This window comes from Erinaceus europaeus, chromosome 2 (assembly GCF_950295315.1).
Source record: "Erinaceus europaeus chromosome 2, mEriEur2.1, whole genome shotgun sequence".
NCBI lineage: Eukaryota > Metazoa > Chordata > Mammalia > Eulipotyphla > Erinaceidae > Erinaceus > Erinaceus europaeus.
Genome location: NC_080163.1, coordinates 91,919,055 through 91,942,975, shown reverse-complemented (window position 1 = coordinate 91,942,975; position 23,921 = coordinate 91,919,055). Strand labels below are relative to the sequence as shown.

The 23,921-nt window shown below is 35.4% G+C and overlaps 1 protein-coding gene across 1 annotated transcript in view; it reads right to left on the bottom strand.

Moving 5' to 3' along the window:
- Positions 1–9,235: 9,235 nt before the first annotated feature.
- The window catches only part of ANXA10 (annexin A10), a 51,527-nt gene continuing 36,841 nt past the window's right edge, over positions 9,236–23,921 (bottom strand). The window contains exons 8-13 of the mRNA XM_007524538.1: positions 20,032–20,085; positions 19,847–19,940; positions 18,182–18,277; positions 15,860–15,918; positions 11,446–11,568; positions 9,236–9,304 (exon numbers count right to left, since the gene is read on the bottom strand). Of these exons, the coding sequence (XP_007524600.1) occupies positions 9,236–9,304; positions 11,446–11,568; positions 15,860–15,918; positions 18,182–18,277; positions 19,847–19,940; positions 20,032–20,085 (495 nt within the window). The remainder of the gene's footprint in view (positions 9,305–11,445; positions 11,569–15,859; positions 15,919–18,181; positions 18,278–19,846; positions 19,941–20,031; positions 20,086–23,921) is intronic.

The window sequence follows — 23,921 nt, the reverse complement described above, 5'->3', positions numbered from 1 at the left end:
ATTGGGGTAGTCCCTAACATTGCTGTCCTACATTGAAGGTAAGGTCCAATAGAGGCCCACAAGAGGGCTTATGATGATGTTCCTGTTGCAGTGGCGAAGAGAGGGATCTATTAGGTCTAGATCTATTAGGCCCATAATATCCAAAGATTCCCTGACTAGAACCCTAGATAATGGGATGGCCTTGTAGTGACTAAAAGGACCATCATTAAAGTGTGACGGTTTGAAGACTATTTTGAAGCATAGGTCATGAAGTGTTCTGTCAGGACAATGTGGTGGCACACCTGGTTAACAACATGCATTACAGTGCACAAGGACCCAGGTTCAAGTCCCTGCTCCCCACCTGCAGGGGGAAAGCTTCATGAGTGGTGAAGCAGGGGTGCAAGTGTCTCTCTGTCTCTCTCCTCTATATCCTCCTCTCAATTTATCTCTGTCTCTATCAAATAATAAATGAATAAATATATTTTTAAATGAAGTTATCTGCCAACGTTCTCTTTATGGTCTAATGTCCATGTATTTGATCCACTTTTAGTTTAATTTCATGCACGCTGACATGTGGTAGTCCAGTTTTATTCATTTGTGTGTTTCAGTCCAATTTCCCCAACACCACTTGTTGAACAGTCTCTCCATTTAATGTTTTGGAACCCTTTATCAAAACTGAATTAACCAATAATGTAGGGAGGGGCTCATTTGGGGACTTTGAATTCAATTTCATGTGTCTGTAATTCTAATTTGCTTATAATACCATGTAGTTTTGATTATAGTAACTCTGTAGTATGGTATAGGGTCAGGAAATGTGATGCCTATTTTCTTTCTTTCTTTGGCAATTGCCAAAGAATTTATTGGTTTCAAATAATTTTTGTAGCTTTTATTCTATTTCTTTAAATAAATTTGGTGGTATCTTGATGGGGATGATGTTAAATCTGGATGTGACTCTGGGAAGCATGGTCATTTTAATGATGTTAATTCTTCCTATTAACAAGCATGGAATATCTTTCTATTTCTTTGTATCTCTTTCTATTTCCTTGAAGCATAACTAATAATTTTCAGTATACAACTCTTTCATTATTTTTCTTAACTTTCTTCTTAAGTTTATTACTGTTTTTGCTGCTATAATAAAAGAGATTGATTTCTGCATGTATTCTAGTTTAGTGTTTGCATTGAGGAAAGGCACTGCTTTTTGTATATTGATGTGTAGCCTGTCACTTTACTGTACTGTTCAATAATTCCCAGAAATTTTCTACCAGGTTGTTTAGGAAATTTTATAATACAATCATATAATTTGCAAATAGTATCAGTTTCACTTTTTTTCAATCAGAATAATTTTTATTAGATTAACTTGCCTAATTGTTATGGATTTCTGTTGTATCTGTTGTGATCTTTCCTTTTTCATTTATGATACAGTTTATTTGGATCCTCTCCCATTTCCTTTTAGTGAGTTTGGTCAGGGCATTATCAAATGTATTTATTTTAATTTTTTTAAATTTCTTTAGTGGGGAATTAATGCTTTACATTTGATAGTAAATACAATAGTTTCAACATGCATAAAATTTGCCAATTTTACATATAACAATACATCCCCCACTAGTTCCTTTATCATACTTTTTGGACCTGTGTTCTCCCCCCCAAAAAAAACACAGAGTCTTTTACTTTGGTGCAATACGCCAATTCCAATTCAGGTTATGCTTGTGTTTTCTCTTCTGGTGTTGTTTTTCAACTTCTGTTTGAGAATGAGATCATCCCATATTCATCGTTCTGTTTCTGACTTATTTCACTTAACATGAATTTTTCAAGGTGCATCCAAGATCAGCTGAAAATGGTAAAGTGACCATTTTTTATAGCTGAGTAGTATTCCAGTGTGTATATATACCACAACTTGCTCAGCCACTCATCTGTTGTTGGACACCTGGGTTGATTCCAGGTTATGGCTATTACAAATTGTGCTGCTATGGGGTTATTTGGTTTCTTGTTTTTGAGTTTGGCAAGATTATTATTTATTTTGATAATTAGCATCTTGTCTGATGTATGACATGTAAAGATATTCTCTGATTCTGTGAGGGGTCTCTTGGTTTGGGTAGTGGTTTCTTTTGCTGTGCAGAAGCTTTTTAATTTGATGTAGTTCTATAGGTTTATGCTTGCCTTAGTCTTCTTTGTAATTGGATTCATTCCATTGAAGATGTCTTTAAAATTTATGACAAAAAGAGTTCTGCTGTTGGTATGCTTCTAATTCTGTTTCTAAAAACCCCTTCTGTTTCATTTGGTTTAATCCCCCCTGCTTAACACTATTCTATTTACATAACTAAGCACCAACATGCCTGTATGGCATTGGTTTAATCCCCGCTGGTTCATGATGTCTTTTTGCTCCGCCCCCTCTTGTAGTACATGCTGATTTGTACCAGTCACTTTTCGCTCCATCCTCTCTGCATCACATCCTGTTTCCGCTCTACTTGGCAAGTACATATAGGATTGTGTTTTTAGTTTAGTTTAGTTTTTAGTTTAGTTTTAGCATAGCTTGGTTTAGATTGTGCTGATCCTGCATGAATAAAGAGATACTGTGTACAACCCAGCCATGAGTCCCCAGTCGTCTCTCTCCGCTCGTGAAGACAGCCCGACATCTGCCAATATTTTCCTCTAAGTATCTGATAGTTTGTGGTCTAACATCCAAGTCCTTGATCCACTTGGAATTTACTTTTGTGTTTGGTGAAATATAGTGGTTCAGTTTCATTCTTCTGCATGTTTCAACCCATTTTTCCAACACCATTTGTTGAAAAGACTCTGCTTTCCCCATTTAATAGTCTGGGCACCTTTGTCAAAGATTAGATGTTCATAGGTGTGGGGGCTTACTTCTGGGCTCTCAACTCTATTCCACTGGTCAGTGTGTCTATTCATGTTCCAGTACCAAGCAATTTTGATGACAATGGCCCTATAATACAATTTGTGATCTGGAAGTGTGATTCCTCCAGTTCTGGTTTTTCTTCTCAAGATTGTTTCTCCTAAAAATGTGGTGGGAATCTTGATGGGGATAACATTAAATTTGTATATGGCTCTTGGTAGTATGCTCATTTTGATGATGTTAATTCTTCCAACACATAAACATGGAATATCTCTCCACTTCTTTGTGGCTTTTTCAATTTCCCTGAGTAGTGACTCATAATTTTCAGTATAAAAGTCTTTCACTTCTTTGGTTAGGTTCATTCCTAGATATTTTATTGTTTTTGTTGCTATATTAAAGGAATTGATTTCTGGATTTCATCTTCTTCTTATTTAGTTTGCATAGAGAAATGCTACTGACTTTTTAATGTTAATTTTGTAGGCTGACACCTTACTGTATTGCTTGCTGATTTCCAAAAGCTTCTTGCTGGATTCCTTAGGTTTTTCTATGTATACTATCATGTCATCTGCAATAGGGAGAGTTTGAATCTGTGTCCCTTGAATTCCTGGCTCCTGCCTGATTGCTATGGCAAGAACTTCCAACGCTATGTTGAATAATAATGGTGATAGTGGGTAGCCCTGTCTAGTACCTGATCTGAGGGGAAATGCTTCCAATTTTTCACTATTCAGTATGATGTTGGCTATAGGTTTGCTACATATAGACTCCACTATCTTCAGGAATTTTCCATCTATTCCCATGTCTTGTAGTTTTTTGATCATAAACAGATAATATATTTTGTCAAAGACTTTCTCTGCATCTATTGATATGACCATGTGGTTTTTGGTCTTGCTTTTATTGATGTGGTGGATCACATTGATTGATTTAAATATATTAAGCCTACCTTGCATGCCTGGGATAACCCCCACTTGGTCATGATGAACAATCTTTTTAATAGACTGCTGTATCTGGTTGGCTAGAATTTTGTTCAATATTTTAGCATCTATATCCATCAAAGATATTGGTCTGTAGTTATCTTTTTTTGTGTGTACCTGTCTGCTTTTGGTAACAAAGTGATGTTGGCTTCATAGAAGCTGGAAGGGAATATTCCAGTGTCTTCAATCTTCTGGAATACTTTTAAAATTAAAGGTAAAAGTTCTTCTTTGAAGGTTTTGTAGAGTTCATTTGTAAAACCATCTGGTCCAGGACTTTTATTTTTGGGGAGGCTTTTGATGACTGTTTCAATTTCATTAGCTGTGATGGGCCTGTTCATGTTATCTAGTTCCTCTTTACTTAATTTTGGAAGTTGGTAGTATCTAGGAAATCGTCCATTTCTTCCAGGTTTTCTAGTTTGGTGGCATATAGTTGTTCATAGAAGCCTCACAAAATACATTGAATTTCTGTGGTGTCTGTTGTGATATCTCGTCTTTCATTTATGATCCGATCTTTTGGGTCTTCTTCTTTTTTTTTTTTTTTGTGAGTCTGGCTAAATGTTTGTTGATTTTGTTCACTCTTTCAAAGAAACAACATTTACTTTCATTGATCTTTTGTATGGTTTTCTTATTTTCAGTGTTATTTATTTCTGCCCTAACTTTAGTTATTTCTGTCCTTCTGATTGCTTTAGGGTTTCTTTGTTCATCTTTCAGGTCCTTAAGATTTGCAATCAGGCTGTTTATTCAGGCTGTTTATATTGTGCTTTTTCTTGTTTCCAAATGTGTGCTTGTATAGCTAAGAATTTCCCTCTCAGCACTGCCTTAAATGTGTCCCAAATATTTTGATATCTTGTGTCTTCATTTTTATTGAACACTCAAAACATTTTGATTTCATCCTTAATTTCTCTTTGACCCAGTAGTTGTTAAGTGGTGTACTGCTCATCTTCCACATATTGGGGCTATTACTAATCTTTTATTTTTAAGTGTTAGTTTAATTCCAGTTTGGTCTGAGAAGATGCTTGGGATGATTTCAATGCTATTGAATTTGCTGATGCTGTCTTTGTGGCCTAACATATGGTCTATTCTTGAGAATGACCCATGTGGACTTGAGTATAATGTGTATTCCAGTTTCTTGGGATGTATCTCTCTGAAAATGTTCTAATTTATCTATCTCCTCATTTAGCTCCCTCATGTCTTTACTGATTTTCTGCCTGGAAGATCTGTCAAGTTGAAAGACTGGGGTGTTGAAGTCCCCTACTATGACTGTATTGCTGTCAGTATATTGCCATAGCTCTTTCAGTAGATGTTTGATGTATTTAGATGTCTTCTTATTGGGTGCATAGTGTTAATAATTGTTAAGTCCTCTTGATTGACTGATCCTCTGAGCATTAAGTAGTGTCCATCTCTATCTTTTTTTTAACTTTATCTATTTTCAAGTCTATCATGTCAGATATGAGAATAGCTGCTCCTGCCAATTTTTTGTGGGCCATTGGCTTGTATGATAATTTTCCATCCTTTCACTTTGAGTCTGTGTTTGTGTTGTTGAGATAGCTGGTTTTCCAGTAGACAGCATATTGTTGGGTTGTGCTTTCTGATCCATCTTCCTACTCTGTGCCTTTTTATAGGTGAATTCAGGCCATTGACATTTATTGATATCAAAAATTGAAGATATTTTAACACCATTCTTATAGATTTCTAGAGTGTTCTTTAATATGTCATGTTTATGTTGGTCTTACTGTTTATAGGAGAACTTTCAGAACTTCTTTCAGGGCAGGCTTGGTGATAGTTGATTCTTTTAACTGTTGCTTGTCTGAGAAGGTTTTTATGACTCCATCTAGTCTGAATGACAATCTAGCAGGATACAGTATTCTTGGTTGAAAGCCTTTCTCATTGAGTACTCGATAGTTATCTTGCCATTCTCTTCTGGCCTGTAGTGTTTGTTTGGGAAAGTCTGCTGCTAATCTTATGGGTTTTCCTCTCTAGGTGACTCTTGGTTTTTCTCTTGCGGCCCTCAGGATCCTGTCTTTATCCTTATTCCTTTCCATTCAAGTATGATGTGTCTTGGTATCTTTAAGTCTGGGTTTCTTTTGTTTGGGACCCTGTGGGCTTCTAGAACCTTTATGTCTTTGATGTTGTCTAGACTAGAGAAGTTCTCAGCTATTATGGCCTGAAGAATGCTTTCTTCCCTTCCCTCTCTTTCTTCCTCTGGTAAGCCAATAATGCCTATATTATTTCTTTTGAAGTCATCCCATAGGTCTCTGTTGTTGTTTTCAGTATCTCTTAATCTCTTTTTGAGATCTCTTGTTTCTTTTTTTTTTAAGTTTTTTTTTGTTGTTTTTTTTTAATCTTTTTTTTTTATTCCCTTTTGTTGCCCTTGTTGTTTTATTGTTGTAGTTGTTGTTGATCTCGTTGTTGTTGGTTGGATAGGACAGAGAGAAATGGAGAGAGGAGGGGAAGACAAAGAAGGGGAGAGAAAGATAGACACCTGCAGTCCTGTTTCACTGCTTGCAAAGCGATTCCCGTGCAGGTGGGGAGCCGGGGGCACGAACCGGGATCTTTACACTGGTCCTTGTGCTTAGCACCACCTGCGCTTAACCCGCTGTGCTACTGCCTGACTCCCGATCTCGTTTCTTTTTTGGTTGTCTCTAATTCATCCTTGTTCTTGCTAATTCTGTCTTTTGCCCTGTTTATTCTATTCTCTCTGCTATTTTTTGGAGTTCATCTATTTTGTTATCCTGTTCTGATACTATTTTAGCTTGTTCAGCTAGTTGTGTTCTTACCTCAGCTATTTCAGCTTTCAGCTAATAACCTTGAGATAATTAGTGTTTTCTTCCAGAGTCTCATTGGTTGTTTCTGCATTTCTGATGAAAATTCTTCAAACTCTTTACTCACTAGTGTTTGGATATTGACCTCATTATTTTGTGTTTCAACCTTTTGGGGCTTTTAGCTGGACTCTGTCCTGCTTCATTTCTCCAATATTTCTTCTTGTTGGTTTAACCATTTTATATAGTATGTAATGAGGTCCCTCTCTCAGTACTTTTCAAATTACTTATCACTCTTGCCTAGATTGACTTGTGTCTAAGAAAGGTAATTAAAGGGTTCACCATTGTGAAAATTGACAGTTGTTTCAATATTATTTTAATCCCTGAGTTGGAGCACAGTGGCTTAAAAGCCTCTTTTTTTCTTTTTCTTCCCAGTAGGCTATGGGAGTCTGAGGGCTTTTAAACTATAAATAGGCTTCTTAGCTTAATCACTGACTCCTGACCAAAAGATAACACAGGGTGGAGCAGAGATCATCCAGTGGTTATGCAAAGAGACTCTCACAACCCCATTGCTAGGCCCCTGAGGTAGAGATCTTCTGAGTTTCCATGTTAGTTCCCTGTCCCTTGGTGTCAGCACAGGGCCTCCCCTCTGCTGCTACTGCTTTTGAGGGCAATAGCAATGGAGACTCACATTTGCATTTGTTGTGTCTTAGGGGAGTCACCTTCTCTCTTCAGCTGTCTTTTTGAGACTGGAGGTGGTGTCTCAACTGGTAAACTGCAGGTCTCTTAGCAGCCACTTAATCTCTCCCTAGGGTCCTCTCTGTCCAGGAGCAACACGTGTTTGCTCTCACCAGTGATTTGGTGGGTTCCTGAAGTAGTTGTAATCCTGTCTTCTTGAGTTCCCAGGTGTCTCCTTTGGTATTCCTAGTTGACCTGGGAGAGGAGAAGAGAGAAACATAGCTGCTGCTGGTCCCTAGCCCTGCCTCTTGAAATCTATCAAAATGATTTAACCTCATATTCTAACTTCATTAATCTGCATGGAGATTTTTTGTTTTCAATGTTGTTTATTGCTGCTCTGATTTTTTGTTATTTCACTCCTTCTACTTGCTTTCAGTTTCCTTTGTTATTTTTCTAAATCCTTCAGGTGTGAGGTTAGATTATTTGAGTTTTTTCTTATTTCATAATGTGTGTCTGTATAGCTATAAATTTTCTCTTAATATTACTTTAGCTGTATCCGAAATATTCTGATACCTTATGTCTTCATTTTCATTTGTTTCCAGGAACATTTTAATTTTCTTTATTATTCATTAATTGTTAAGTAGTCTATTATTGTCATAATTTTAATGTACTTGAATTCATTGTTTTATTTTCTCTGTGTTCTAGCATATACTCTATGAGAATGTCCCATGTGGATTTGAGAAAAAAATATATATATATTCCACTTTTTGTGCGATGAAGAGTTCTGAAAATGTCTAATAGGTCTAAACTATTCCTATGTCTTCATTTAATTCTCTTATTTTCCTTTTGATTTTATGCCTGGCTGATCTGTCTGCTTGAGAAAGTAGGAACTTGAACACACAAATTAGTTAGAGATAAATTATATTGCCAAATACACATACATTCATGAACAAAGACACACAGCTGTTTTGACATCCAAGTTGCTTATATGTCTAAGCCTCACAATCATATAACAGGTTGCATTTTGCTTTCAATTTTCACTAACTGTATCTTTTGTTTGTTTGTTTTTCTTTCTGCTGCCAGGGCGATCACTGGGGCTTGGTGGTGCCACTAAGAATCCACCATTACTGGGGTCAGTTGGTAGTGCACATAGCAGGAAACTAAGAACCAACTTCAGGATTCCAGTTCAAGCTCCCAGCTCCACTCCTGCAGTGGAGTCACTTCACAAGGGGTGAAGCGGGCCTGCAGGTGCCTCTCTTTCTTCCCCTTCTTCCTGTCCTATCCAACAATAATAGCAAGTGAATTCATAGTGCAGGCACCAAATCCTAACAGTAACCCTGGAGGGAAATAAAAAAAAAAAAAAAAAAAAAACCACAAGAATCCACCATTCCCAGTTGCCATTTTTTCCTTTTGTATTATACTTGATAGGACAGAAAGAAATTGAGAGAGGAGAGAGAACGATAGAGGAAGAGAGAAACAAAGACACCTGCAAACCTATTTCACTGTTTATTAAATGTCTCACTACAGTAGGCTGGAACCTGGATCATTGTGCACTGGTACTTAACCATGGTGTACCACAGCCGGGCTTCTCACTAGCTGTTTTGAATTTTTTAATTTAAAATTCTGAAAATTCTTCCAAGAGAATAGCATATAGTGTGCTTTCTTTGCTCTCAAAATAAAAATGCTAAGAACAGGTGTAAACAGATTATCTTCTTGTAGGGAATTAATGACTCATTTAAATAGAAAATGTATTAATGAAATAATTTTAATTTTTAATCTTCTATTATACAGAATGTAATGAAGTCATGATTTATATAAACAAAAATCCAGCCTTACATATACTTTTCTCCAATGATTTTTCTGAGTTTAGAATACTTTTAAATATATATTAAATATATGATTCTATAGCTTTTATAATCATACTAGCAGTATAAATTTATCATAAAATTAGGTTTGACAAGTCTATAAAGAGAAATTTTCCAAATATCTCTCTTGATTTAGTAGTCTTCAATATCACCAGCACAGATGGCAAGCAAAGCCTTTTCATAGTGCCCTGAAGCAAAATTCTGAAAAGCAAAAAATATAATTTATTTAAAATAGAATGTCATGATTCTTTAAAAAAATAATAATAATTTCCCTAAAATTCAGTAGGAAGAACTGTGAGTCTTTTTTCCAAAATTATTTACTTTTATTATCTAAAGAATTAATATGTATTGATACTACACTTAGTTGAAAAAAATTGAAAAATAATAACATGGTTATACTTAATAGAATGACGTTTATATAAAGGTGACTGAACCTGTCTATATATAAGAAAGACAGTTTGAAGTAGGCTGCAACCTTCATAACTTTGGAAAGGTATTTTATTGTTATAAAACAGTGTACAGCTGAACACAAATCAATATTTTAGCTTTCAACACTTTAAAAAGTCATATTCGTTAATGCGTAATTCTACTTCAAAAAAGATAGCCAAAGAAAATAATTATAAATTGCTAATCAGCATAGAGATTTATACTAAAAATGTACACCTTGGTATTATATCTAATAATTGAATATGTTAAATAATATACATTTATGTGGTATACTTTACGTACTTTAAAATCTATACATTGGGATACTACAAGTCAATAAGATAAAAAGAAAACATTAATATTTGTATGATTTTTAAAGACAGAAATCAGCTATAAGAAAAATTTATTTCTCCTTCTGTGTTCTTGAGAATTGGGGCAATTTTTAATTATTTTCTATACTTTTATAAGTTCTTCAAAAACAGTGGCAGTAATCAATAAATGGAATTAATTACACAACTTTGTGAAAAGTCAACTCTCATGTTAAATCTACTACTAATTTAATAGCACATAGAGTTGTAGTTATTATAAATAAATATTAGATTTTAAGGTAAATGTGGTTAATTGGAAAAAATAATTAGAGTTAGTTAGTTTATCCACTTAGAAAACAAGTTATGTCATGCATTTCTGAGTGGGAAATATTTATCATCCCTGAAAATTCAGAGCATTGAAGGTAAATATAAGGGAGTTTTACTAGGACAAAGAGATATTTTTAGGGAGTCCAGACATTGGCACACCTGGTTAAGTGCACACATTACAATGCTCAAGAATCTGGATTCAAGCCCCTGATCCCCACATGCAGGGGGAAAGCTTCACAAGTGGTGAAGCAGGTATGCAGGTGTTTGTCTCTCTTCTGCACTATTTCCAACCCCCTCATAATTTCTCTCTGTCTCTTCAAAATAAATAAATAAAGATTAAAAAAATTTTAAAAAGAAATTTTTTAAAATTATTATTCCAGTTCTTTCACTTGGAAACTAGCTACCCAGGAGTCTACAAAGTCTTCTAACTTTACTGGGTTGTTAAAAAAGTTATGACACATTTTTGCATAGAAAAAAATTTAAATACTACATCATGACTTTTCTGACAATCCAATATAATCTGTTGTTTTCAGATTGTTTTTGGATGACTTTTTCAACAAACTGAAAATTTTAGTAAAATAAAATGTAAGCATGGCTGTAACAAATAACTATATGCAAAATGTAAGTGAAGATTTAGTCTCAGGCCCCTGTGCTTGGTTTCAACTTGTGTAATGTTACAACTTTTACAACTGCTTAAAATAAAGGGCCAAGCAGTTTCATTCTCTACTGGGTGCTGAAAAGTACAAAGAACATTCTATATATTCTTATATTTCTTTGCTAGGTGATATTAATATTCAAAATAAAGTTTAAAGGTATCAGAATAAATAGCACTGGTTACTTCTAAATCACTGCTTCTTTGCTTTTAAAAGCTAAAGGTATGGGACTATATGCAATTTTATATAACACTCAAAGTCAAATATCTCCAGATTACTAGTTTATGTGACTTGACTGTCCCTTTATGATGTTAGGAGTTATAAAAAAAAAAAAAAAACACAATACTTTAGAATTTAGCTTATCAAGTACAATTACAGAATCAGAGGATATATATTTAACATTTCTACTTTAACCATTTTGCTTAAAACAAATCAAGAAGGAATAGGCTGTCACCAAGGCAAAAAAAAAAAAAAATATCCCTTCTGTTGGAATTTACTGTTGAGTACAAAAGGCTGATATACTAGAAATAGCTAATTTCTTAGATATTAACAAGAATTTGTTTTTAAAATGTTTTTCTTTCAAAAAAGATAAAATGTGTATCAAGATGAGTCATGTGCAGAAACTTACTTTGATGTCATGAAACAGTGATTTTCCATATCTCTCTTTGTATCGTTTTCTTATGGTCAGTAAGTCTATTTCACTTCTGGCAATTAGAATCCTGATTACAGTTTTATTATGGAAACCATAGTCCTAAAATATGCACAAATGAGGGAAGTGAAAACATTGTAAGTACCTTAAACGAAAACTTAAAAAAAAAAAAGATTAATCTCCTTTATTGTAGGAATGTGTTCCTTTTCCTATCTCCCTTAAGATGGATATCAACATCCTTGGAGTGACCCAGTAAGTTATGAGAGTCACATATGATTCTCCACTCTCACTATATCTTTAACCAAACACATTCTCATTTATGACCCTTCTGAAATATTTGGAGGAGCTCTGTTAGCAATGTTGCAGTCTTGATACTGGCCTTTATTTAGCCTTTAATGACAGATTTGTTATATCTGAGTAGGACAGATAAACATTTTTATTTTATCTATTATGGAAATTTTAAGATAAAAATCCAGGTACTTGAAATACTTGTTGATTTTATACCTAAAATAAAACAATATCCAAATAAATTGAGTAAGTACAAATTCCAGAAAGAATACTTGCAAGTCAATTTCCACTGGTATTTTGCAGTGGAGTATTGGTGACACCCAGTGGCATTAAGTACATACTGATCTTTCACGGTAAATGGTTTGAATGTTTCTAACAATACTCTTTTAAAAAACTGATTAAAATGAATGATCTAGGGGGCTTGGGCACTTAGTAGAGTGCAGATGTTACAAAGTGCAGGGACTTGGGCTTAATCCCTGTCTCCCAACTGCAGTAGGGAATACTCACAAGCAGTGCTGCAGGGGATTCTCTCATTCTCTGTCTCCTTCCCTCTCAATTTCTCTGTTTCAATCCAAAATAAATTTTAAAAAATTGAATGCGGGTTCCCGGAAGATGGCGGACTGAGAAGCTGCTAGTGGCTTGAGCTCTGACCACATCTTCTGGAAACGGTAAGATTTTCTGCCTTTAGTAGGCCAGTCAATAAGGGGTCCTAGCGGTGACACCAAGAGGAGACTATAACTTAATTTGGGTTAAAAAATAGAGTAGAAAAAAAAGGGAAAAATTTTTTTTCTTTTAAATTATTAAGCACACCTCCTCCCCCCCCCCCCCCATAACCAGCCCCTGGGTACCAGCTCCTAGCAGGCTCCCCTGCTGAGCTTCTTTCTTTACCAAGATTCCTGTCCCACCAGGGAATATCATTCATTCTAAGTCTATTCCCTTCTGAAACCTCTGGCCTTTTTTCTTTCTAAGTAGCCAACCCCCCCCCACCCCGCATAGCTAATTAAATAATTAAAAATAAATAAATGAAAAACTCTTTCCTTTCACCGCTTTTATTACTGTTCTTTTTCTTATCTTTTTCTTTTTTCTCTCTCTTTCTTTTTTTTTTTCTTTTTCTCATTCTTGTCATCCTTTCTTCCTTAATCCTACAGCTTCCAAAGCCACAGGCCCAACCCCCACACCACCAAACAGTGTGCTTTTTTGAATTCACTGATACACATTTGGAATTATCTTGGGGAAGAATTCTGACTCAGAGGGGACTCTCACTGCGAGTATCTCTGCTCAACTTCCCTTCCTCCTTTAGCTACCCCTAGAATATACACTGGATAGTAGATTTGCATAACTGTCTATTTCAGCTATCCTTGTCTAGTCCTGAGGGTTTTTTTTTAATTTTTTTTTCTCTTTCTTAACAATCAGCTGCCTCTGATCATGAGGTTTGAGGTAATCTGGGACAGGGTTTTTTTTTACCCTGCTCTATTTTATTATTAATATTATATAAAGGCATATATCTTCCCCCCCCCCTTTAGGTTGATCAGAATTAACTCTTAGGGTATCTTTCATTGCTAGGGTAGTGGGCATCTTATCTATTGTGGGAGGAAATTGTCTTGTTACTACTACCTCCTCTACAGACTCTCCCCTTCCTCCTCCTCCTAGCTAATTAAAAAAATTAAAATTAAATTAAAAATAAAGTAATCAAACAAAAAAATTCCTTTCACTGCTCTTTAATTACATCTCTTTTTCTTATCTTTTCTCTTTTCTCTCTGTTTCTTTTTTCATTTTCTTTTTTTTTATCTTGTCATACACTTCTTCCTTCCTTCTTCTTTGCCTTTCTGAATTTGTGAATTATTTTGGGGAAGAAATCCTACTCAGAGTGGACTCTCTATGTGTGTATCTCTGCTCTACTTCCCTTTCCCCTCTCGTTACCCCTGGAATATACAGTGGATAGCAGATTTGCATAACTATCTATTCTTTCTATTCCTTCTTTCTTTTCTCTTTCTTCTTCACTGGGATTTGGTTACTATTTTTTCATGGACTGGAGACATTGTTTGGCTAACTGGTAGTGATTAAACTGCTTCAATACTTGCTTCAGTTGCTATTGTAATTCCTGAGGTTGGTGAGTGCAATTGTCATAAAGGTATTTAGTACAGTGTTGCTTGTACTCAAGACACAACAACTGAGGAATAACAGAGCATAAAAAAAGAAACACATAAATCAAAAAAATGGGTAGATCAAAAACAAATAAAACTGCTACTCCAATGAATAAAGACAAGAGCCCAGAAGAAACTACAAATCAGCCAGAAGAAACCATAGATAAGAAAAGTATGCAAGCAATAATAAACTTATTAATCACAGAAATGAAAACAACATTGTGGGAAAGGAATGGCAGTTTTAGGGAAACAACAGTTGAGACCCCCAAGGAAAATACTGATTATCTAGAGGCAATTAGAGAACTGATAGATGAAATAGCAGTAATGAAGAAAGAAGCTGAGGCAAGGGAAAGCAGACTAACAGAAGCAGAAAACAGAATTAATAATTTAAAATAAAAAAATTTTCCCCTTTTTTTCTACTCTATTTTTTAACCCAAATTAAGTTATAGTCACCTCCTTGGTGTTACCGCAAGGACCCCTTATTGACTGGCCTACTAAAGGAAGAAAATCCTACCATTTCCAGAAGATGTGGTCAGAGCTCAAGCCACTAGCAGCTTCTCAGTCCGCCATCTTCTAGGAACCCCTGAATGCATGTTCTAATAGAGTTTTTATATTTAATTTGTATTAAATCTACTCAAATAAAAGCTGGGGAAAATGAATTGGCTTTGATTTAGGGATGGTGAATGTAGCTTTTGACCAGTAGTTTATATCTTCAGTCCCCAAACATAAAATTTTCATTAGTTCGACAAATATGCCTCTTCTTTCTTATCATTAACGAATACACATACCTTCCTTTCTGCATTTCAACACACATCATGGATCCAGTGTACCCTCAACTTGGGCATAATGAAAATCAATCTTTGTGATATTGTCCTATACTTATAACTTAAGCTATATTATGCTACTAGAAAAAATATTGTAATCAGTAGCATTGTCAAATTTATTTTAGATAAATTTAATTTTAATATATATTATTATTATTCAAATTTAATAGGATGGAGAGGAATTGAGAGGTGAAGAGGAGATAGCAAGGGAGAGAGATGCCTGAAAAACTGCTTCATCAATAGTGAAGCTTCCCCCTGAAGGAGGGGACTGATCATGGACTTGTAATGAGCGCACACATGGATGCCGATCAAGGAGCACCCGGTTAAGCGCTCATAAATATTAAGAGCAAGAACCCTATCAATGATCCAAGTTCGAGGCTCCAGCTCCCCACCTGCAGGGGATATGCCCCACAGGCGGTGAAACAAGATCTGCAGGTGTCTTTCTTTCTGTCTTCCCCTCCTCAATTTCTCTTTGTCCTATCCAACAAAACAAAGGTGCCAAGAGCAGTGGATTCGTGGTGTCAGCATTGAGACCCAGCGATAATCCTGTACACACAGACACGTGCACTCATGCATGCACGCACGAATGATCGAAAGGGTGCCCCACTACCTGGGCCCCTATTTTAAAGAAATTTTAAAGTCACACTTTATGTTTTAAAATAACCACTGATACATGTTTGTGCTTTTAGACTATGAAGTTTTAGCAATTTCTTTCTAAGAGGTCATTGTTTTACTTTTTTCCAGCTTGATATCATATGTCTTATACATGTGTATGTATAAAATGGGTAGGATGAGTCTTTAGCAGTATACAAAAACATTTGGATTTACCAGCATCTTTATTTGATAAAGTAAGTGGGGACAATATGCTATAAGACCGCACATCTCAGGTACTTTACTTTGTTACAGAAAGATCATTATTTCATAGATATTTTAACCATTAACTCATTATAACTCATTTTAACCATTTAACTCATTATTTAACCACTTTTCTACTTGAACATTTTATTGGAAGTAAATATATTTGCACATAAGCTAAGAAATAGAAGTAAATATTTAAGATATAAAAAGCAAAATCACTCTATGAGAAAACAGACATGATTTCAGAAGGAACATTTTATATATGTGTGCCATACTTACATGGATTGCACAGTACAATCTATAAGCAAAATAAGCTGGTTTATCTCGGACACAGAGAACTAAAAGACATACAAAAACAAAAGAATAATTTTTGATGTGCTGATGTCTTTTTTGCAGAATTGAAATATAATGAAAAAATATTTTCCTGCCTTGATCTTAGAAGATTGATTCTTGTGAGGTATATGTAGGGTTTCTCACTGCACATTGTTTTAAAGTTGCAACACTTAGAATAGAGACTAAATTTGAACTAGTATAGGTAGTTGGACCGTAGCGAAGCGGGTTAAGAGCAAAGAGCAAGGACCAGCACAAGGATCCCAGTTGGAGCCCCGGCTCTCCACCTGTAGGGGAGTCACTTCACAGGCTGTGAAGCTGGTCTGCAGGTTTGTATCTTTCTCCCTACTCTCTGTCTTCCCCTCCTCTCTCCACTTCTCTCTGTTCTATCCAACAACGACAACATCAACTACAACAATAAAACAACAAGGGCAACAAAAGGGAATAAATATTAAAAAAAAAAAAAAAGAATCTGCCACTCTTGGCAGACATTAAAAAAAACGAACTGGTATATTTGCAGTCAATCTGTATTTATTTCTTGGAATACTCCTAGTATTTACTGAAGTATTTACAGAAGAAAATTTATTCTTTCTATATGTAAATTAAATATAATTTCAGAGGGTTATTGTCATTGATAAAGATTTTATTATTATAGTACTCACACTAACACAGTTCTATAAAATTAACATTTTTCAAAATGCTACATTACTCCTTGTAAACTGGTGAGTAGACCTATCATCTCCTAGGAAAAATTTCATGGGCCATAACTGGTCTGGACCAATGTCTACCATTAGAACAGAGTATAGAATCTAGTCAAGAATTTTTCTTTGATGAAAATAATTTGATTATTTACAATTTAAAAATAAATAAATTGATCAGTGAATAATATATTCAAGTCTGTAATGTCTAGTCAAAGAAAAGCATCACCTAAGTATTTGCTCTCTAGTTCAATTGATTGTTTTTGATTGTGAGACCACAACTTTAGCTCTACTTTTATCATGTAATATTACAATCCTATACACATTCCTGAGTCACTGCTAGAGTGTAAACAACTTAAGAATAAGAACAGATTTTTTTTATGATTTTATTATTGGTTTCATTGTCCCATTTCAGTTTCCATTATAGTGCCTAAATCAAGAACAAGAATAATCATAAGTTAAGCAAATGCTTATCAAATAAATGAGTGAATAGTCAAGCATGTTTCTGGTATTTCTCATACCCATTATTTTTTCCCCAAGATCAAAGTTTAGTTTGTGGTCAAGCGTAGAGTGGAAAGAGAAACATCTGGGGGTTGGCTGGTGGCACACTTGGTTACATGCACATAGTAAAAGCGCAAGGCTTCCCACCTGCCAGGGTCACTTCACAAGTGGTGAAGCAGGGCTGCAGGTATCTATCTTCCTCCCTTTCTCCTTCTCTATCCTGCCCCTCCCCCCAATTTCCCTCTGTCCTATCCAATAAAATGTAAAAGTAAAAAAAAAAAGAAAAAGAAAAAAAAAGGAAGAGAGCTATCTTGAAATGGGTTTTGCTATAACTTTACTATTAAATAATTGGTAGAATGTGGAGATGTCCCTTACACTTCTTAGTTTTATTTACAAAATACAGATTTTCAGTGTAATAAAAGTGTGGTAAATGATGCTGACAACTTGTCAAAATATATGTACCTTATTTTCAGAAAAATATTTATACATACCATTATTTAAGGGATTTCATAAAACTCAACAAATCCTTCTTATGGAGCACTAATTGGAAATTTCTTTATAAGATACACTATAAAAATGTTTTTTTCTCTCTCAGCTCTCCTTTTCATATATTTTAATGCTATTGTAGGAATGGAAAATCATGATATTCATTTATCTGACAAGTAAGTGATCACTTGATGTGATCTCTACTAGGGGATTATTTCACAGTGATATTGCATTTGTAGTCACTGAAATGTTTTTTTTCAGATAATAGCATCACAGAAGGTAAAGCACAACTAGTAAGTAGCAGTTTTTATAGGTAGATACCACTGTTTTTCACTCTCTGTTTCAATGTATGAAAATTAAACCGGTTATTAAAAAAAGGTATTAATTCCATTATGTTGCCAGACTGCCTGTTTAATATATTGTATATGTAACTGATATACTTTAGCTCTGAAAATTTAATTCCCACTCTGAATAATAATTCAATTCACAGTAAATTGACTTGATCAAGAACTTACTCATAAATCTTTAATCAGTGTGAGCCAACATTTATTGTGGAATAAAACATCTGCTATCCATTACTACTTACCAATTGCAACTAGAAGCTGCTGAAAGTATCCATCATAACATTCATTGATAGCATCTACTATGTCTTGCCCAGAAATGTTTTGAAATTCCTGAAAAACTTCATAGATTGATATAATTAAACATAAACTTTGAATACCTTCACAGTTAAAATATACACAATGATTAGATTGTTATAAATGTAGAAAGTAAAGTGCAGGATGATTTGCTTTGGAGAAAATCATCTCTAAGAATTTTTACAGACAACTGTGTGTTTTATATATGTAGAAACATTTTTTTTAAGTCTCAGCATGTTGGGAAAAGTCAAAGTTCAAACTAATCTGAGTGTTTTCTAAGATCAACAAGGCATTGCATATGTCAAGTTGTTAATAGTAATAGCCTTTACATTTTTTTTTTTTTTAGATAGAGAGAGTAAAACATACTATAGCACTGAAGCTTCCTTCAATGTGTGGACCAGGCTTAAGCCTCGGTCATGCAAATGACAAGCACACTATACAAGGGAGCTATTTGGCTGGCCCAATAAACTTGATTCTTGATGATTAAACTATATTCACTATGATCTTTTCAAAACAACAAATATATAGTATTGTAGGACTAAGTGAAAGCTTGGTAGAGCTTAGGGAAGCTCTCCCATCCTCGGATGGAAGTCTGGAAAGACACCCCACTTGTTAGCCTCTCTCCTCACAGAGATGAGCCAAGAGGGAAAAATCTCCCAGTCTCAGTTTCTCCTTGTCAGCCTTTCAAGCTCACAGAAACCTACAGGCCTCCCCGACTTAGTTTCTCCCTTCTAGCAGGCCTCCTTTAAGGTTCACTCAAAGTTCACATAGTCACTCAAAGTTCACACATCCACTTCAACTTTTGATCACAAAGGAGAACACATTCTATCATACACCCCAAACACCGGACAGAAAAAACCCCATAACTTCTATTTCCTTATGTCCTTTGATATACATCAAGCCTTGTTTTTCTTCTCCTTATCTCATCTTACTGGTTTAACCCCTATGCCTCTCTTGAATGCCTTTGGATAAGTAACCTGCCTGCATCATGGAGAATAATTGTCTTGACCTTTATGTATCACATCAATTCTTGTCATACCAGCACCCTACCATAGGGGCAAGCTGACCTTTAAGAAACCTGTAATTTCTGACATATTTGAAAAATGTTATTTGTTTAACTTTCTATATATACCCAAGCCCACCCTCAAATAAATTGAGTGTTTGTACCAAAATGCTCCCGAGCCCTTTTTTTTTTTTATCACACAGTCACTAGAACTGGTGAGAGAAGGTCGGTAAGCTTACCTCCTGGCTGAAGCCACCCCACATGAGCCCCAGCATAGTATGTCATGTCTAGTAGGAAGTAAGTTCCCCATAGAGTAAAAGTATTTTCTCAATGGTTTAACATTTTAAGGTCATACATTACAGCTATTAAAAATATATATGGAGACTTTATTCATTTGTAATGACCTTATAAGAGGCATACTTGTATAAACATAATTTGAAAAAAAAAAGACTTTTTTTTTTTTTTTGGAAAGTTCAGTGCTTTATTCACTGTACCACCTCCTGGACCACTAATTTTTATTTCTACAGGACATTATCCTACCGCTTCCTTCCCATTAACTGTTTGCTTTGTATTAGTTATGTCGCTGGAGAGAGACCTAATTAATAAGTACCCAGCCATAATTGTTGGTAGCTCTTGTTACACAGAATCATCTGTAGCATGGTTTTGTGTTCTCCTGTCTTCTGCTGACAGGCCTCCCACAAGACCTGAAACATAAAGTCAGGAAACAGTATTATTACCCCAGATTTTTTTTTTTTACAATGGTTCTAAGTCAGTTTGAGAACTGATTCTAGTTACCATTGCATCCTGAGTAGCCATGGCAGGGTCAGTATAGCCCTCCTCTCTGCTGCCCTGTAAAATAAACACAGTTTCCCTTAGTAAACTTTTCTTTTCTCTCTCTCTCTCTTTTCTTCCTCTTTTGTTTATTTTCTTTTATGTTTTCATTTAATTTTTATTATAGGGACTAGTAGTTTACTATAAATACTGTTGTTGGTACATGTGTATAATTTATGTTTTCTGTGAAACACTCTCACCTCCAGCCTAGGTCCTCCTCCATCATCATGAACCAGGACCTGAAAGCCCCGCCTCACTACCCTAGGGTCCTTTACTTTGGTGCAACACAACAAACCCATACCAAGTTCTTTGTTATGTTTCCATTTTCTATTCTTATTTCTCAATTTCTGTCCATGAGTGAGATCATCCCATATTTTCTCTTTCTGGCTTCTCTTACTTAACATGATTCCTTCAAGCTCCATCTAAGATGAGGTGAAGAAAGTGAATTCATCATCCTTAACAACCGACTAATATATAATTTATCATATATCACAAATTTCTTAGCCACTCATCTGGTTTTGGACACCAAGGTTTCTTCCAGGTTTTGGATATTACAAATTATGCTGCTATGACCATAGGTACCACACAGATCTTTTTCAAATGGGTATGTTTGGTTCCTTAGGATATATCCCCAGGAGAGGAATTGTAGGGTCATAAGGGTAGGTCCATTTGTATCTTTCTGAGAATTTTCCACCAGACTGCTCACCACAAGGGTTTGACCAATTATATTCTTACCAGCAGTGGAGGAGGGTTACTTTGTCCCCACAACCTCTCCAGCATTTGTTGTTGCTATCATTTCTGATTTATGATATTCACACAAGAGTGAAGTTCTTGTTTTTATTTGCATTTCTCTGATTGATTATTACTTCACTCTGTGAGTGTGTGTGTGAGTGTGTGTGTGTATGTGTGTGTGAGTGTGTGGGGGGGTTGTGTTGTGTTTTACTTGCTCATTTATTCTATTTTTACTGCTACTAGAGTATCTTTGAGACATGGTATTGGCACCATGAATCCAACACTCCTGATGGCCATTTTTTCCTTTTTTATTCTTTCTTATGACTTTATTTTATAGGGCAGATAAAAGTTGAGAGGGGAGGAGGTGATAGGGAGAAAGATAGACTCCTGCAAACCTGCTTCACCACTTGTGAAGCAACCCCCTATAGGTGGAGAGTGGGTGCTGGAAACTGGGTCCTTGTGCATGGTAATGTATGTGTTAAGTTGTGTGTGTGGTGTGTGTGTGTGTGTGTGTGTGTGTGTGTGTGTGTGTGTGTGTGTTAAATGGCAATGCTAAATTCAACCCCTAGCATCCACTGCCAGGTATGGAACTCAGTATGATGATAAGATACTACTCAGAGAGTTGGAAAGGAAAAAAAAATGTCAATAATTTTGAAAGTTTGCTACTTCTGAAAAGAATGAAGCAAAAAAAAATCCCACATTTCATAAGACCTATCTTTTATAAATTATTCAAGAAATGTAGACTATTTTACTCTAGAAGATGATACAATTTTTCCAGAAATTATCATTGTCATTGGTTCACAGATGGTTTTGCCTTGATAAACCTATATGAGTTCATTAACGTCTACTGGGAAGGGGCAAGTGGTGGCAAAATCATTATCATGTGTGAGGAACTGGGTTCAAACCTCTGTGACCACTTGTGCATGTGTTTGGTAGGGTGGGGGGGGGCTTCACAAGCAATGGAGCTGTGCAGCAGTTCTTTTTTCTCTCTCTCTATGTATATGCATATGTATATGTATATATCTGTCTCTGACAGAAAAAAATAATGAAAGAAATAGTTGTTAGGAATGGTGGCTTCATGGAGGCACTGACCTCTAGTGATAATTCTGATGGAAAAGAAGAAAGAATGAAAGAAAGAAAGAAAGAGAGAGAGAGAGAGAGAGAGAGAGAGAGAGAAAGGAAGGAAGGGAAAAAGATAGGAAGGGAGGGTTGGATGGGTGAGTGAGAGAGGGGAAAAATGGAGGAAATGGAAGGGAATGGAAGGGAGGGGCCTGCTAGGAATAGTGGATTCACAGTGATGGGACTAGGCCCCAGCAATATGCCTCTTGGCAATAAAAGTAAAATAAAACAAACAACAACATAAACCACATACACTAGTGAACCAAGGTTCAGTCAATAATTTGTAAACAAGTTCACTTTTCAAAACTCGGTAATGACTTACCTCCCATTTCACTCAGAGTAGAAGGCAAAGTCCTTACATCTCATTTGTTTACTCTGACAGTGTCTTCCACTACCACAGTAGCCACGCTCTACTGTTCAAATGATACCAGTTGTTTTCTTTTCTCTTCCTTAAGCTCACTAGGCAGTATCTTACTCAAGAATTTTTTTTTTTATCTTTTCCCTATGCCTGGAAAACCCTATCACTATTAATTGGTTGACTCATTCTTTTATTTAAATCTTTGTAATATATCATCTTCTCATTGATGCCTATTTTGGTCAACCTATGTAATATTAGCCCCAACAATTTCTGTCACTCTTAATCCTATTCTACCGTATCCTTCATCACTTTGTAATTATTTGTATAATGGATCTGCTTATTAAACTATTTAGTTCTCCATATCCTCCCACCAGAACATAATATTCTTGAGAGCTTGTTTGGAGGTTCTAGCATGGGAGCGCAGCTACTCCTATACCCTCGACCTATGCCTGGTCTGTCTCTATTCTGGGAAGGCAGTCCTCTTCAACAGAGCATGTAGCTTTGGGAGGGACGCACATGGAGCTGTGAGGGAGGAAGGGGACACCCACCTAGCCAGCCAGACCAGCTGAATCAACCCTGGCGATCAATGGGGTGACAGATATCGCAGCCAGATCGCCTTCACATCCAGAACATAATATTCTTAAAGACTAGAGTCTTTATTTTTTCTTCACTGATAATCCTCAATTGTCTAGAACAATTCTTTTCACTGTGTAGGTATTCGGTAATGCTTACTGAATTTGTAAATCAATAAAGGAAAACTAAAGAAAAATATTTGAATAACAGAATTCAGAGATTAGTTGGTAGTATGATAAAATTCTCTGAAAGCTTTCATAGTCATCTCAGTAACGTTACATAGCTATGTAAGCATCGACACTTATAAAACTTGTGAGAAATGTTAAATATATTTTTTTCAGTTTCATATAATTGAAATAGATTTTTAAAGATAAGATTTTCAGGTATTTATTTTAAATGGTATTCACCGTTAATATCTCCATGAAGTTAACTACAATGACATTTAAGTCAGACTAGAATAAAGATATATAAATAAGTCAGTCTGAAATTTTTCTTCCCACCAAGAGCAAACCAAACTGTGTCATTTAAGTTTAAGACATCATTGTGGTATGTGTAATTGATATATATATATATATGAAAAAAGGTTATAAATTATTAGAGCTTATGTTAGAGACAAGATACAGATAGAAAAGAACACATTAAGATCTAGCTGAAAATACTTAGAGAAGATTTGTATACTGCATCCAATTACTGAAAACTGAGAGCAAAATCATTCTCAGAGGCCTCAATTTAATAGTTTGAGAAACTGTCATAAGGTAGCTCAGAAAAACCATGATAATAGACTTCAGTTGGGTAGTTCCTATTCTTAATCTTTGAGAAAACGTTATAATCTCCAGAGTAATTTGTACATAAATTTCGTAGTTTGGCAGATATTTCCTGTGAATCTACTTTAATATAAGCATTCAGGAAGTATTTTGAGTTGATTTACAATTCACATTAATTTTCAAGAAGAATTAGAATATAGGAATCTCAAGGTAGTCTTGAAATGAAAGTGCTAACGATCATTGTCATATTTTAAGGAGAGACCAATTCAACCAGGAATTGTTTCCCTACTAGAAATAGTGCCATTAGA